At 42.8% G+C, this 15573-nt stretch overlaps 1 protein-coding gene across 4 annotated transcripts in view; it reads left to right on the top strand.

The window, feature by feature from the left end:
- The window catches only part of LOC117874295 (polyamine-modulated factor 1-binding protein 1-like), a 74596-nt gene extending 59736 nt beyond the window's left edge, over positions 1-14860 (top strand). For 3 of the 4 annotated variants that reach the window (XM_034764263.1, XM_034764260.1, XM_034764259.1), the window contains 3 exons: positions 3451-3592; positions 11859-11988; positions 13489-13664. In XM_034764263.1, coding sequence (XP_034620154.1) covers positions 3451-3592; positions 11859-11988; positions 13489-13621 — 405 coding nt within the window. In that variant the 3' untranslated portion in view covers positions 13622-13664. Of the gene's footprint in view, positions 1-3450; positions 3593-11858; positions 11989-13488; positions 13665-14528 lie in introns of those variants that run through there. The other variant, XM_034764262.1, reaches the window with a different exon arrangement.
- The last annotated feature ends 713 nt before the right edge of the window (positions 14861-15573 follow it).

Raw genomic sequence — 15573 nt, 5'->3', positions numbered from 1 at the left:
GACTCCAGTACTGACCCTGGTACTGATTTACAGGACATGGCCCCTATGGAGATTATTGAGGCTGAAGAAGAGGAAGAAGCTCCTCCTCCAGTACAGGCCTCTTCCTCCTCCTCCCCTGACAAGGCCGTCTCAGGGCCAAACATCTCGCTTCCCCAAGATGACTTTAGAGCTCATCAAGAGCTTCTAAAGCAGAAAGGTGCTTCCAAATTGGAGGCTTGAGATTGAGGAGCTCAAGGAATCATCTCACAGCCTTGTTGACATTCTGGCTGCAGCAGCTCCATGTAAAGTGGCCTTCCCCATTAATGAGGTGGTAATGGGTCTGCTCAGAGCCCTGTAGCAGACCCCATCTTCTCTACCTCCCACTTCAAAGCGGGCAGAGAAGAAATATTGTGTGCCAGCCAGTGGGTATGAGTATCTCTACTCTCACCCCCCTCCAGGTCCCTCATTTTATCGATGGCTAATGAAAAGGACAGACAGGGCCAGTCGAGCACTACCCCCAAACATAAGGACGCAAAGAAGCTTGATCTGTTTGGTTTATTTAACAGGTGGTCTACAACTATGTATCTCAAACCAACAAGCATTACTGGGGAGATACAACTACAATTTGTGGGACTCCTTGTCCAAATTTAAGGACTCCAGGCCCCAAGACTTAAGGCAGGAATTCTCAGCCCTATTAGAAGAGGGAAAGAATGTTGCCAGAGCTTCTCTCCAAGAGGCATCAGATGCAGCAGACATGGCAGCCAGGACAATGGCCTCCACTGCCACCATGAGATGATGCTTTTGGCTGCAGTCCTTGGGACTCCCTCAGGAGGTCCAGCAGTCTATTCAGGGCCTCCCTTTCAAAGACTGCTTACTATTTTCTGAGCAGATGGATATGAGACTACATGGCCTGAAGGACTCAAGGGCTACCCTCTGGTCCCTGGACCTCTATGCTCCATCTGCTTCTAGGAAGCATGTCAGGCCCCAACAGCTGCCACGCTTCTCGGCTCTGCCTCCGAGACAGGACCCCTATAAGGGAAAAGGGAGAGGTTACAAGTGCCATCAACTACTTCCATCCACCTTAACCTCCTAGCCAGGGTCACATAGTAGGTACTCTGGTGGGCTAAAGCAGGTCTTTTGAAGGTGCGCCTGAGGGCACTATACCAGTTCCTGCTTCAGATGCTGCCTCCCCTTTATTTTTGGACCGACTGTCTCACTTTAGCCTGTCATGCTCCCGCATAACATTGGACTGCTAGGTGCTAAATACTGTGGCAATCGGTTATGCCTTGCAATTCTCATCCACTCCTCCCTCCCACCCCATCCCTGTTCCTCTTCAGGGACCCTTCTCACGAGCAGCTCCTTATCCAGAAGGTGCAGACCCTCCTACGGATAGCATCTTGTTTTGCTTGCACCTCCTCTCCCTTCTCTTTACCTTCCCTTCTCTGCCTAGATCTAAAATCAATTTCTTCTCCTTCCTGTATTTGTTGATGTAGCAGGATTGACTCATCTAGATTGTTTTCCTCTCAAACGTTGGTTGCTAGGTATCTAAAACAATGGAAAAAAACAGGGAAAAATGGAAAAACAATGAATTCAGGTCAGGCTGTTCACATCATAGAATGAAGTGCTAGAATGAAAAGGTGTATGTCAGTCAAATATCAAGAAGAAAACAATAATTTAGTACTGCTATGGACAGTGTAACAGATGGCAAATAATATTTACAGAAAAGTAGCTTATTGCTAACTCGTGCAAGGACATGAGAAAAAAGTTCCAGGTTTTCATTGTACCTACATGCTGTCTACAAGTGCTCAGAAGTGAATATGATGTCCCTAAAACCTAGGGTGACCAGATAGCAAGTGTGAAAAATTGGGATGGGGGTGGGGGGTAATAGGCACCTAATTAAGACAAAACTCCAAAGATCAGGACTGCCCCTATAAAGTCAGGACATCTGGTCACCCTACTAAAACCACTCCAGAGCATTAGAACCAACTGGTACTCACCAGCTAGCATAGGCCTGAAGGAATAGCCACCATCATTCAAATACTGCTATTTGTATAATTTGCATAGTGCTGTTGATGAACACTGTTCTTAAGGTCTGGTCTACACTGGGGGGGATCGATCTAAGATACGCAACTTCAGCTACGAGAATAGCGTAGCTGAAATTGACGTATCTTAGATTGAATTAAAATTACTTACTTTGCATCCTCGTGCCGCGCCGCAGCTCCCCTGTTGACTTTGCTTCCGACTCTCGCCGAGCTGGAGTTCAGCAGTCGACAGGAGAGCGATCAGGGATCGATTTATCGTGTCTACACTACACGCGATAAATCGATCCCTGATAGATCGATCGCTACCTGCCGATCCGGCGGGTAGTGTAGACGTACCCTTACAGTAGTAAAAAGTATCCATAAAACAATATCACTACCCTGAAGCGCTTGCCATCTAGAGGCAAACAGGTACATTACAATAAACACAAGTAGTACAGAGTGGATTTCTGCTGAGGGGGAAGGAAGATGAGTTAATACAATTGGATATTATCCTGCGTTGCAGGACTACTTGCTGTCTCTTTAAAGTGTGTTTTGACTTTGAAGAGGGTGGCTGTAAAAATGGCCTTGTGGGGCTCCAGGTTTATTGTCACTCAATGTGCAATATCATGTTTGCTAAGTTTACATGGGAAAAGATGTTTATTCTAACTGCCAGCCCTGCAAACTCAATCTGGGATCAGAAAGCCAAGCTGGGTTCTTTCTGGCCCATCCATCACCAATAAAGAATCTGCAGTCAGAATTTAGTTAACAGTTCTGCTATTCATCATTAGCATTTATTACTTGTACCATGCCCAAAGATGCACTGGGAGCCTCAGGAAACAAACATCCCTTTACCAAAGAGAACACAACCTAGAATTTAGGTGTGATACAAGTGAGGGAATGTGCATTTACACTTCTTGGGGAACAAGTTTTTTGGTTAATTTTATTTTATTTGTCTCAAGTCAATTTTTAAGGTGAATTTGAATGAGATGACCAGAAGAGTTCAGCTCACACTGCTAGACCTGTGCTTACTCTATAGTGGGAACAGGAGTAAAAAGTAGTTGACATATGTGTCAGTGAAGTCAGTAGAATACACATGGGGAGCAGAGCCAATGAGACAGCAGGCACAATTTTGACAGTCTCTTTTCATGGAGAACTGCACTCTACACACTATTTATTGCCCCACCAATGCTAGCATGTGTTACTGACTGTACACATTTTATAACTAGCCCTAGCACTGCTGGTGGATAATGGTGTTTGCAGGCAGTGTAACATTATAATACAACATCTAATAGGGTTTCTGATGTTTCATTTTCACATTATTCTACATGTTATTTGTGAAGCTTGGTGTACAGAACCCTGCTGTCTTCAGAGACAACTGAGCTCATTACATTTTTGCTTTTGATGGGTTTTTCTGTCTTGCATTAATACATTAACACCACTGTTTCTATAGATGGGCACAGAGAACAGTTCACTTATGGAGAAAATGAAAGCCTTGGAGAATAGGTCTTCCTGCTGTTGTTTGGCTTCAGTGGTTCATGGCAATGCAGAAGTACTAACAATTTCTCACCACAGCACGTTTGGTGTTGATGCAGGTATGTCAAATCTTTAAAAACATCCTGTTTTCAGAAAGAAGTACAGGTGCTTGGCTAAATCTGCTCTATTTGCTTGACCCAGAGAAATTTCTCTGATAACACATGATTTGTGATGTCACATGAAATTGCCAGCTTCTCAAACAAGGGGCATAAACTTTTTATTGAGTTGTGAGCTAAAAAGCTTACTCTTGTTTTAACATTTGGTTAAAGTAAGATGAGTATAGTATAAATAAAGATTAGGGTTACAGACTACCTATGGTTATTGCTATTGCTGAATTTAAAGGGAAACTAGAGGTAGCTTTGAGTCAGTAAGAGTCTGACCCAATGTCACTGAAGTTAATGGGAGTCCTTCCATTCAGCTGAATGGGAGTTGGATCAGATCATGATTGCTTACTTGGGTTAAGGGTGCACACAAGGTAAAGGCTTAGCTATTAAGTAAGTCCTATTAGGAAAGTCCAAGTAATCTCAGAAATCATTCCAGTTCCATGAGTGACAAAAGGTAGAAGGCAGAAAAAACTGGTGTTGAACCATTGGCCGCAGGACTGGTGTGAAGCTGAAGGGTTTCATTTTGTGGAACAGTGGGCCACATTCCAGGGTAGAAAGGGGGCTGTGCAAATGGGATGGCCGGCATCTCACGGGTAGGTAGGGCTAATCATCTCAGTTGAACCCTGATGAAAGGGGATTTGCTAAGGAGGCAAATGCAGGAGAAAGGCAAATTTTGTAGGTTGTGAACAAATTGAACTGAGGTGACACAGAATGTAAAGAGAAGAGTTTTTCTCAGTTCTGTATAAACCAATGCTAAGAGTCTTGGTAATAAGCAAGAGAAAATAGAATTTCTCATATGATGAGGAGAAATTTGATATAACTAGCATTACTAAAACAAGGGGAGACAATTTGCATGATTGCAATATTATAATCACTGGTTACAATCTGTTTAGGAAGGATAGAGTGGATAAAAGATGTGTGGGGCGTGGCACTCTTCATTAAAGATGCCAATACCTGTTTTAGAGTTATCAATAACTCAGAATCACAGGATCTTGAGTGCACATAAATCAATATGCTAACTAACCAAGCTCAGAACAGGGTCTGCTAGAGGTCAGTTATAGATGATTAAAATAATCAAGAGAACAGGATGAGTTACTCCTTAAGCACCTGTCTGGAATGCATGTAAAGAAATTGTGTTCTTCTTCTAGTGATTGTACATGTGCATTTTCCTTCTGTGGTACCCGTCGGGGCAGTTTGAGTGCCCTCTGGTGCTGTGCACTCATAGCCCTGGTATAAAGCACCCAGCCAACCCCGCACTTCCTTCTTACCACCCGTGACAGTCACTGGAACAGCTATCCTTGCTTTGGCAAGCTGTCTCTTTCATATATTTGGACATAGTTAGTTAGTTGTAAATAGTTTTAGTGTACATTTGTAACTTACTGAGTTAGCTGAGTTTTTGTCCATTCCCTGGTACCGAGGCATGCCTTGGTCACTGGGCTTCAAGCCCTGCACCTTCCGCAACAAGGCTATGCCTCTGAGTGACCTGCATTCAAGCTATCTGAAGTGCCTGGGAGAAGTTCACGTGGGAGACCACTGCCAGATCTGCAGAGACTTTAAGCCTTGCACGAAGAAGGACCAGGAGGCCAGGCTGAAGTTTTTGCTCATGGAGGCGGCACTGAGATCTCCATCTGAGCCAGGCCATTCTGATTTGGCACAGAGTGCCTCAGCTTCAATAAGGCGTGCTCCTCCTATCATACCAGAGTTCTGGCACCGTTCACCGTCCCCAGTGCCTAGGAAAAGGCACAGGAAGCAGTCGGCCAAGAGGGGACGGTTGTCGGCACTGAAGATGGTCAGCCATGGGGATCAGAGTAGAGTGCGACCTAAGTCAGGGCACTCCTCTGCCTCGGTACTGCAGAAGTCGGCACCATTGACTCCGGCACCTTTGCAAGCACCATCAAGTCCAGTACCGGATGAGTCTACATCTGCATTACAGTATTGGTACCAACACTATCTCAGTGCCAACCATGCTGGTGGTGTTTGCTGCAGCCAGAGACCTATCACTTTTGGTACCAGTATCACTGGCAGTACAAGGGACAGTGGTATCGGTGCTGATGGTCAGGAGGGAACCCGTTGTTTCTGATCATCGTTCAATGCCAGGCCCTTTGGTACTGTCAAAAGGGAAACCGGCTATGCTGGCCTTGAAGCTGGTGGAAACTGCACCTCCATGGTCACCAGATAGACTTGTGTTCTGAGTCAGAGTTCAAATCTTACTCCTCTCTTTTGAGGAGTTGTCCCTGCTACTCCCCCAGACGCTTCTACCTGTCCATGGGCCCAGGCACAGGGGTGCCATCAGGTGCATGGTCAGGGCGTCACTGGGGACCTATGCTGGTCCAGTGGCCCTTTCGGAATCCATGGGGTTCCCCCCCAGTTTCTGGAACTAACTCTAGGTGCTCCTATTTGGTAGCCTTGGAGCAAAGGGCACCGCTGTCTCATGGGGCTGCAACCAGTCCAGACTCCGGTACTAAGCCTGGCACAGAACTACAGGAGCCAGCTCAACGGATCTTGCCAAGGCATAACGAGAGGAAGAGTGTCCATAAACGGTGCTGGCCTCCTCCTCCGCTCCTGACGAGGCTGTTTCAGAAGCAGGCGTGTCACATCCCCAGGATGACTATAAGGTACACACAGAGTTGTTGAAAAGGGTGACTTTAAATCTAGGCATACAAGTGGAGGTAGTGAAAGAATCCTCCCACAGCCTAGTTGACATTTTAGCCACTGCGGGCCCTTCAAGAGTGGTCCTGCCTCTCAATGTGGCCATTATGGACCCTGTTAAAGCTGTATGGCAGACCGCTGCATCCCCCCACCCATCAAAAAGGACTTAACGAAAGTACTTTGTTCATGCACAGGTTTACATTGGCATTGGTATAATTGGCAGCAGATACCATCGCTGGTGGTATCTGCTGCCAAAGAAAGAGAAAGGCAGGGCCGTCAGGATGCAACCCCAAAAGTAAAGGACTCCAATAAATTGGATTTGTTTGGTAGAAAATTTTATCTTACTAGGGGGGTTGCAGCTCAGGATTGCAAACCAGTAGGCGCTGCTGGCCAGATATGAGTTCAGCATGTGGGACTTCATGCAGAAGTTCAAGGGACTTGCTCGCACACGAGGCCAGGCAAGAATTCTCCTCACTGGTGGATCAGGGAAAATGAGTAGCGAGGGCCTCATTGCAAGCTGCTTTGAATGTGGCTGACTCAGCAGCCAGGCCCATGACTTTGGCAGTGGCCATGTGCAGGCGTTTATGGCTTCAGTCCTCGGGTCTCCCGCCGAAAGTCCAGCAAACCCTTCAGGACCTGCCTTTTGAGGGAGCTTTGCTCTTTTCAGAACAAACTCATGTGACCTTAAGTCACTTGGTTTGTACCCACCAGCAACTTCAATAAAGCACTACAGGCCCCAACAGCCTGACCAGTACTCTGCCCTGCCTGTCCATCAGGATATACAGAGAAAAAGAAGCCAGGGTTTTAGATGTAGGGCACCCTCTCCTTTCTACTGTGACTTTGATATCTGCCCCACCCAGATATCCAGGGGGTTCTAAGCAGGCATTTTGATATGACACTCGAGGACGCCATACCAGGTCCCATGATGTCAGACCATTTCTCCTTTGTTTACAGACCGCCTTTCCCACTTCCTCAGTGCATGGTCCCATATCAACACAGACCGTTGGATGTTGAGCATGGTGGAAGTGGGATACCCTCTCCAGTTTATTTCCACTTCTTCTCACCCTCCCTCTCCATACCTATTCAGGAAGCCCTCTCACGAAAAACTTATGGTCCAAAAGGTTCAATCTCTTCTTCGGGTGGGAGCCGTGGAAGAGGTTACACAGAATTTAAGAGGGAAGGAGTTCTACTCCCGTTATTTCTTAATCCCAAAAGTCAGGGAGGTCTCAGACCAATTCTACACCTGTGCCACCTCAACAGCTATCTCAAGAAAATAAATGTCCACATGGTCACCAGTTATGGAAGGTTGGTAACCCTTTTTTATGGAGGACTTCAAGTTGGGAGACATGCTGGAGATCCCATTTAGACAGTAGTAAAACATCATTAGAGTGTCTAAAAATTATAGATTATAATTTTCTAATACCAAAGGTATTGCACCCAACTCAAGGGTAACTATTTTAGACTTCATTTTGATTAATTCATATTTATCACTAGACTAGAAGTTGGTTGAACTGTAAAAAAAATAGAATTAGGTTATCTCTGTGATAAAATTTTGAATTTTAATATTTTGAGTTATTAATTCATCAGTGTTTAAATGCATTCCTGTTAAATTCATTCAAACTTTGTAAGCAGTCATAACCACTTGGTTTTACTTTCTATAATTTCTCATCTTTACATTCTATATTAATAAAACAGATAAATGTATAGTATTTTTGAGCCTGTAATTTAGCTAAGCAATGAAATTCAGTTAATCCCTGAGAAATCTGCTGTGGGTACTTAATTAGTTAAAACTCCTTATGTAATGTGTGTATTATGTATCTATGCTAATGTCTAAAGCCTGTTAGATTGGCCCTCTGTGAGGGATGTGTGACGGGTTGAACCCCTTGGGAAGCCACCTAATTTGATGAGCTACTACTGGGTCTACCTGTTCTGCCAGCATGGGCCCCCTTTAATCTGTTTTGCTGAATCAGGCTCTTAAAACCTCCTCTAACACCCACACAGGCAGGGCCACACCCAGCTGCAGATCTGCTCTGGGAAAACTCAGTTTAAGGGACTTGCTCCAGCACTCAGATGTCTACCTCTCTTGGAGTACAGATCCAAAGATACATTATGAAATTCACCCCCTCCCTCAATGTGAAGAGAGGTGTGCACACTTCTCCCCCCCATTAGAAATGACAGAAACTGAGTTTAATAATAAACAAAACAAATTTTCTTAACTATAAAAGGCAGATTTTAAGTGATAATATAGGTAACAAACAGAACAAAGCAGATTACTAAGCAAATGAAATCAAACACGCAAACTAAGCTAGTTTCACTAAAGAAATTGGTTACAACTAGTATTTCTCACCCTAGATATTGTTGCAGGCAGTTTGCAAAGTTTCTGTGGTTCAGAGTTCCAGTTATATTCCTTTTCAGACTGGACCCGTCTCAGTCTGGACTCCCCCTTGCTGTCCTTTTTGCAGTCTTTCTTCTTGGGCAGACAGGCCAAGGAAAGGAGGAGTCCTGTTTGCCTTCTTCCCCATCCTTAAATAGGAGTTACATAAGGCAGGAATCCTTTGTTTCCCAAACTTCAGCCCCCTTCCCTTATAGTAGAAAGTTACAAGAAGTCCCAGGTAATGTTGTAGTATCAGGTGACAAAACGACCTGACCCTGTAGTATCACAGCGTCCATGAGTCAGCACAGTATGGAGTGTCCACAGGAAGGCCAAGTTTTTCACAGTTCATTGTCCTTGCTGATGGGCCATCTGCCCTGTCTGGCTTTTCCATTGTTGTGCCTGAAGTGTTAGCAGTGGGCGTCACCCAAAATAGCACAGTTGAAATACAGATACATAGTCAATATTCCTAACTTTGAGTACAGAAATGATACAGGCATACAAATTGGATAATTACATTCAGTAAATCATAACCTTCCCAATGATATCTCACATGAGTCATCTTGCATAAAGTATATCTCAGTTATGTCATATTCATATCATAAGCATATTTTCATAAGAATATGGAATGACACGTCACAGGATGCATTAACAATTCTCCAGCTAGGTATTTACATAGCCCATTAACTGCCATATCTAAGTATCTCTCAAGTATTAGTTCTTAGAATGGCAAGATTCGTAATAAGTTCCAGAGTCCAGGGCTATCTTCCATACACTCAGACCTGCCTCTACTAGTTCTCAATTTCTTTGTGTCTAATGGAGTGTAATTACTGTGAAGGGAGAGGCAATTTTTTTGGGAGTTAGATCCAATTTGGGCTGAAAAATCATGACACTGAATATTTAGAACACGTCACCTTGTATTAATTAGCATATACACATCTTTAGTCCTGCACTGTCCAAATTCCCAGAAAACAAATTAATCTCATACCATAATGTGATCCACCAAGTGTGAAAACAAATCGGTTATTCCACTCACAGGTTAGAAGCAGCAGAAAATAATACTTATATAAAAGTCTAGATTCAGTTTTAACTGTAAAGTCACAACCATTACACCTATAATAATGACCTTATTTAGGTTTAAAAATCTGATGATAGAACATGACAGGTAACATGTTCTAACATGTCTGAAAAGTTTAGTGTAGACTAGGCAGTATGTATTCTTTAATACAGTCTAAGCTGATCAAGATAAAGCTTAGACTTCTCTCTATACCTTAACCAATTTAACGTGTATTAAAGGCCTTGTTTACATTATATGCTGTGTAGTTGTAGCCGTATTGGTCGTAGGATATTAGACCGACAAGGTGGGTGAGGTAATATCTTTTATTGGACCAATTTCTGTTGGTGAGAGAGAGAGAGAGAGAGAGAGAGAGAGAAGCTTTCGAGGCACACAGAGCTCTTCTTCGGGGTGACATATTCTACATATTCAGTGTCATGATTTTTCAGCCCAAACTGGATCTAGTGACCTAAGAAATTGCCTCTCCCTTCAGTGATTACGCTTCAATAGACGCAAAGAAGTGTCAACCAACAGAGGGAGGTCTGAGTGTACAGAAGATAGCTCTGTATGGCTCGAAAGCTTGTCTCTCTCACCAACAGAATTTGGTCCAATAGAAGATATTATCTCACCCACCTTGTTTACGTTCTACTTTTCAAACATGGTAGTTAGAACATGTTAGCTAAAGTATTCGGATACCAGGCCTTTAATTCTAGACTAGACAAAGGCCATGTGACTGACAGCTAGACCAATACTGTTGCTACTAAGCCCCAACAGCTCTAGTCATAAATAATCCTTTCGATGTTACTCTAGTACAGTGGTTCCCAAACTTTAACCACCTGTGAACCCCTTTCACTAAAATGTCAAGTCTCGCGAACCCCCTCCTAAAAATGAATATTTCCGGGGATTTTCTCCTTTATCTGAGTATAAATTTTAAAAGCAGTGATCTTGGAAATATAAAATTTGTTTTTATGACACGCTTATTACACACTATTTATTATTAATTACTGTTTATCATTACATATTTTTATTACATTTATGAAAAGGGCAACACTCTTCCAAGATGTCACTTTCATAGCTTGTATCACTTTGAATAAGCCTGTTATAAGACAAGGCTCCTATGTTTCATCAAGGAGTATCAGACATGAAACAGCATGAAGGGATTTAAGAAGCCAACTCAAAGAGTTCTTCCTACACAAGCATTCAGGTCTTGAGCAGTCCAGGCAAACAACACACGTTACAACAAAGCTTAAACTTGTTCTTCATAATAATTTTAAAAACAAGATTAGCTGCCTATTTAATTTTAAAAACAGCAAAAAATATACACCTCCCTTTCCATTTCTTATAAGGAGTCTTGAAGTTTAAATCTCCTCAGTGTGATAGATATGCTTGCTTTGAGCTGCTTAGCTCTTGGAAGTCCAGGGGCTCCGGGTTGCTGGCCCCGTGCTGCCCGGGGTCCCTATGGACAGCTCTCTCCGCCATTAGGGAATTTTTTCCTGAGAACCTCCTGTAACATTTTGTGAACCCCCAGGGGTTCACGAACCCCCGTTTGGGAACCACTGCTCTAGTAGAATGTAGCTAAACTGTATCCTGCACAGTACAGTGTGGATGACTTCAGTATCAAACTTCACATTAAAAATGTGTGGTTAGGTGTCCCAGAGTTAGACAACAAAGACCTATTTTTCAGTTGGAATTACGCCTTTGTTCTGTGAGGCTAGCACTGAGTATGTTTTTGTGTGGGTTTTTTTTTTTTTGGCAGTGGGGAAAAATATTTTCATAATCTGAAATAAATTCTGGAATTGTGCGTGAAAGTTTGAAGAATTATCGCCAGCCTGCTTTGATGAAACACATTTTTTCCCCTGATTGGAGCGCATTAACAATGAAATGTTAGACCGTGTGATACTTGGTAGTTGCTTACCACATCCATTAAGTTATCTCCACTTGCAGTGTAACAGAAAGATATTTACAAGATTTATTTTAGCCAAAAAAAAAAAAAATCCATCATGTTAAAGCAGGACATCTAGACCATTTTTAGCCTTGCTTTAACTTGATAATTGCAAAGACGATATTTTCTTTAAGAATAAAGGGAAATGAACTCATTCATTCAATTAAAGCTGACCCAGAATAACAAGGGAATCTGTCTCTTTCAGAAAGTCCTCATTGCTTCAATAGTTGTGGTGGTGCAACTTGCAATTCTGGGACACAAAGGGGTAAATGTGTTGCTGGGACAAGCTCGGTGGAGGACGATGAAATCAGAATGAAAGAGATGTATAAACAGCTGTAAGAACTGGTTTTTGTTATTTCTTATTACAAATGTAAAAGGGGGTTGGATACCATTGTCCCTTCTGGAAAGTTTAAAGTGGGTGTGAAACATATTGTAAGGAATTCAAATAGCATGCAACAGTGACAACTTGGCACAACCAACTGCACCTATACAAATAGGGGGAAATACATTAAAAAACAGAGTAAGTAATTTAAATGAAGTGTCAGGATGGTTTTGTAACAAACCTACTATCCTGGCATAGATTTCCCAACTTTGTTGTACTTCATGTACCTGCTTTGTCAGGAAATCCTGAATACTAGCAGCAAGTTGTGGATCATGCAAATACTTATGAACATGCTTCGCTTTACACACTTGAGTGGTCCTATTGGCATCCATGGTATTTCTCACATGTCTGAAATTAAGCATGTTCACATTTGCAGGATTGGGCCCTACAATGGAAGGAATGCAGTTGTGGTCAGTGGAAAAATTAAAAACTGGTAGAAAAAGATTCTCTTCAAAGAGGGCACATAATATTAAATACACAAATGTAGTCCCTGCTTCTGCAGCCACTTAAGCAGGTGTGTAATTTTTCTCAGGTGACCAATACTAATGGAACTATTCATATGAACAGAAGTGGCCCACATGCTTTGAGGTTTGCAGGAATGGGTCCTAAAATTACTGGAAGTGTCTTTATGTGTGTTTGCCCTGCACTTAGCACAATGGGGCCTTGATCCTCATTGCGGCCTCTTGGCGCTATTGTAATATAATACAAAATCAAAGTCTACAAGTCAGGCAACTCTGAAGCACTGTTTCTGTTTCAGTGACAGAACTTATCTGACCCACCTTGTCCCTGCTTTTCCTGCTGAACACAGGCAAAATTACAGGGTATAAGGCATTTGTACTGCTGTGGGAAATCATAGGTCTGATCCCACACATTCCTGGAGCACCTGAAACTCCACTGAAGACAATGACAATTTTGAGTTCTTGTGGAATTCAGAATAGGGCTGTCGGCAAGCACAGCTCTACCTAAATCTTAACTGCAGTTGCAGAGATTCCCATAACCAAAATTTCCAAGGTAACCCCATCTCTATCGCTGATTTTACACATTGCATTTGAGCCTGCAAGAAACAGCATTTGTGTGATTAAAGTCATGTAATGGTCAGTAGGCCTGGAAAATTCTTTTTGTGCACACAAATACTCTGTTGGCTCAAATTTGTGTGTGTGAATAAAATTGTAGGTACAAATTGAGAAACCATTTTTGATATTTTGACCTTTAAAATATCTGAATCAGCTACACTCACATTGGGTATCAGTTTTCATTTCCTGCCATCCTGTAGGCTAAACATCAGCGTGAGACACAAAAATTAAATTACTCCAATGTAGGCAGCCCTTTAAACACATATTCTTTTAAAAAATCAAGTTTTCTGTTAAAATTCTCTGTGTGTAAGTAGCAATTGTTAACATTGTTTAATTCAAATATACAAAAAGGTGGTGATGTAATCATCTTGTTCTTAAAGGAAGAGAGAACGTAACCTTCTACTTGATGTCATGCTACTTATGTACACAAGACGATGGTTTCTGGAAGAAGCAATACCGTATATAAGAAGAACGCTTAGGAAATGCGGAGTAAATTCAGAAGACAGAAACTGAAACTCAGATCTATTATCCAGCCAAAACACAGGATTTAATGTAACAGCTCTTGCTTCAAAGGGTTTGTCTACACTGCAACAGACAAGTGTGGCTGGTCCATGCCAGCTGACTCAGGCTCATGGGGCTCAGGCATAAGGGGCTGTTTAATTGTGGTGTAGACATTCCGGCTCTGGCTACAGCCTGAGCTCTGGGATCCTCCCACCTCACAGGGTCCTAGAGCCTGGGCCCCAGCCGCATGTCTATGCCAGAATTAAACAACCTCTTAGGGCTGGTCCACACTTAGTCCGGACTTCGGACTAAGGTACGCAAATTCAGCTACGTTAATAACGTAGCTGAATTCGAAGTACCTTACTCCGGACTTACCGCGGTCCAGACGCGGCCGGAAGTCTCCCCCCGTCGACGCCGCGTACTCCTCTCGGCCAGCTGGAGTACCGGCGCCGATTGTGAGCACTTCCGGGATCGATCCCAGAACATCGATGGCGTGCCTCCGGACCAGCCGGTAAGTGTAGACTAGGCCTCAGACCAAGCCAACTGGCACAAACCAGCTGTGCATGTCTAATTGCAGCGTAAACATACTCATAGAGATCAGTGGGAGCATAATTAAATCCAATACTGTAGACGCCTGATTTTTAAACTTGTGTGCCTAACTTCAAGCACTCAGGTGCCTGAAATGGGTATTTAAGTGGATGCTTATATTTATAATACTTACATCAACATCTCTGAAAAATCATGCCCAAGGTGTCAAGTTAGTGTTTAAAAATTGAGGCACCCAAAGATCAGTGACCACTTTTGAAAATTTGGCTGGAGGACATCAGGTACCTAAATGCAGATCTCATTGCCTCATTTTAGGCATCATGTTACAAAGTTGGGCTCTTTGGTATGATCTGCCAATGTTCTTCCCTTTTAGGATCATACCACCTAGATAGGTTCCCAAAACTTCTACTGATGTCAGAGGACATGGGCATACAAGGCACCAGCATAAGGTTCTTAGTAAGTGAAATTATCTTCATTTATACTCATGTGGACCCTGCATCTCAGGGGTTTATGTTGTGCAACTTTTTTCCGGTGGAGTTTGCTGCTGCTGAAAAACATGTCCGTTAAGATTACCCTGCACACCAATAAAAGATAGTTAGCTTGATAATTTAAACAAATTACCTGATGCTGACTTCAGTCAGAAATGAATGCTTCAGTAGTACATCTAATATATTTCTTCTGTATTTGTGGCACCTTAGAGACTAACAAATTTATTAGAGCATAAGCTTTCGTGGACTACAGCCCACTTCTTTGGATGCATATAAGGTGCCACAAGTACTCCTGTTCTTTTTGCGGATACAGACTAACACGGCTGCTACTCTGAAACCATTCTTCTGTATTGTTATACAGTTCTGCATTGTACTGCTGCAGCCATCAAAATGACTGTGTATCTGAGGCAAATAGATCATTAGACAACTATTTAAATACTTTCTATATTAATGAACACATTAACATGGAGTTAACACATCTTGCCACCTTTCTATGGTAGCTCTGTAGAACCCCTTCATTTGTTTTATGCATTTATTTTGGTGAAAATGCTGAACTGTTGAAACAATTTGTGGAGCTTATATTGTATAACAATAGTAAAGGAAACTTACATCACATCCTGTTTCAGCAGCTTATGTGTACTATGAGTTTGGAATTATGCTGGGGAAGATCTATGACCTGTGTTACACAGAAGGTCAGACTAGATGATCACAATGGGTCCCTTCTGGCCTTAGAATCTACGAATATGTCCCATACCTATTTCAGAAATTGAGGTTTCAAACCTTTGTTACTTGTCAGCTCTGTGTTGTTGGGGAACCAGGGCGCAGTATCCAGCCTGTTTGACTCACGAAAGACCTTCCCCTCCCCCACCTCAGCCTCTGCTTGAACCAAAGCTGATCAGAAGAAAGACTTACAAAAAGCAATGAAAAGGC

Source organism: Trachemys scripta, chromosome 3 (genome assembly GCF_013100865.1).
Source record: "Trachemys scripta elegans isolate TJP31775 chromosome 3, CAS_Tse_1.0, whole genome shotgun sequence".
Classification (NCBI taxonomy): domain Eukaryota; kingdom Metazoa; phylum Chordata; order Testudines; family Emydidae; genus Trachemys; species Trachemys scripta.
This window is presented reverse-complemented; position numbering and strand designations above follow the sequence as displayed.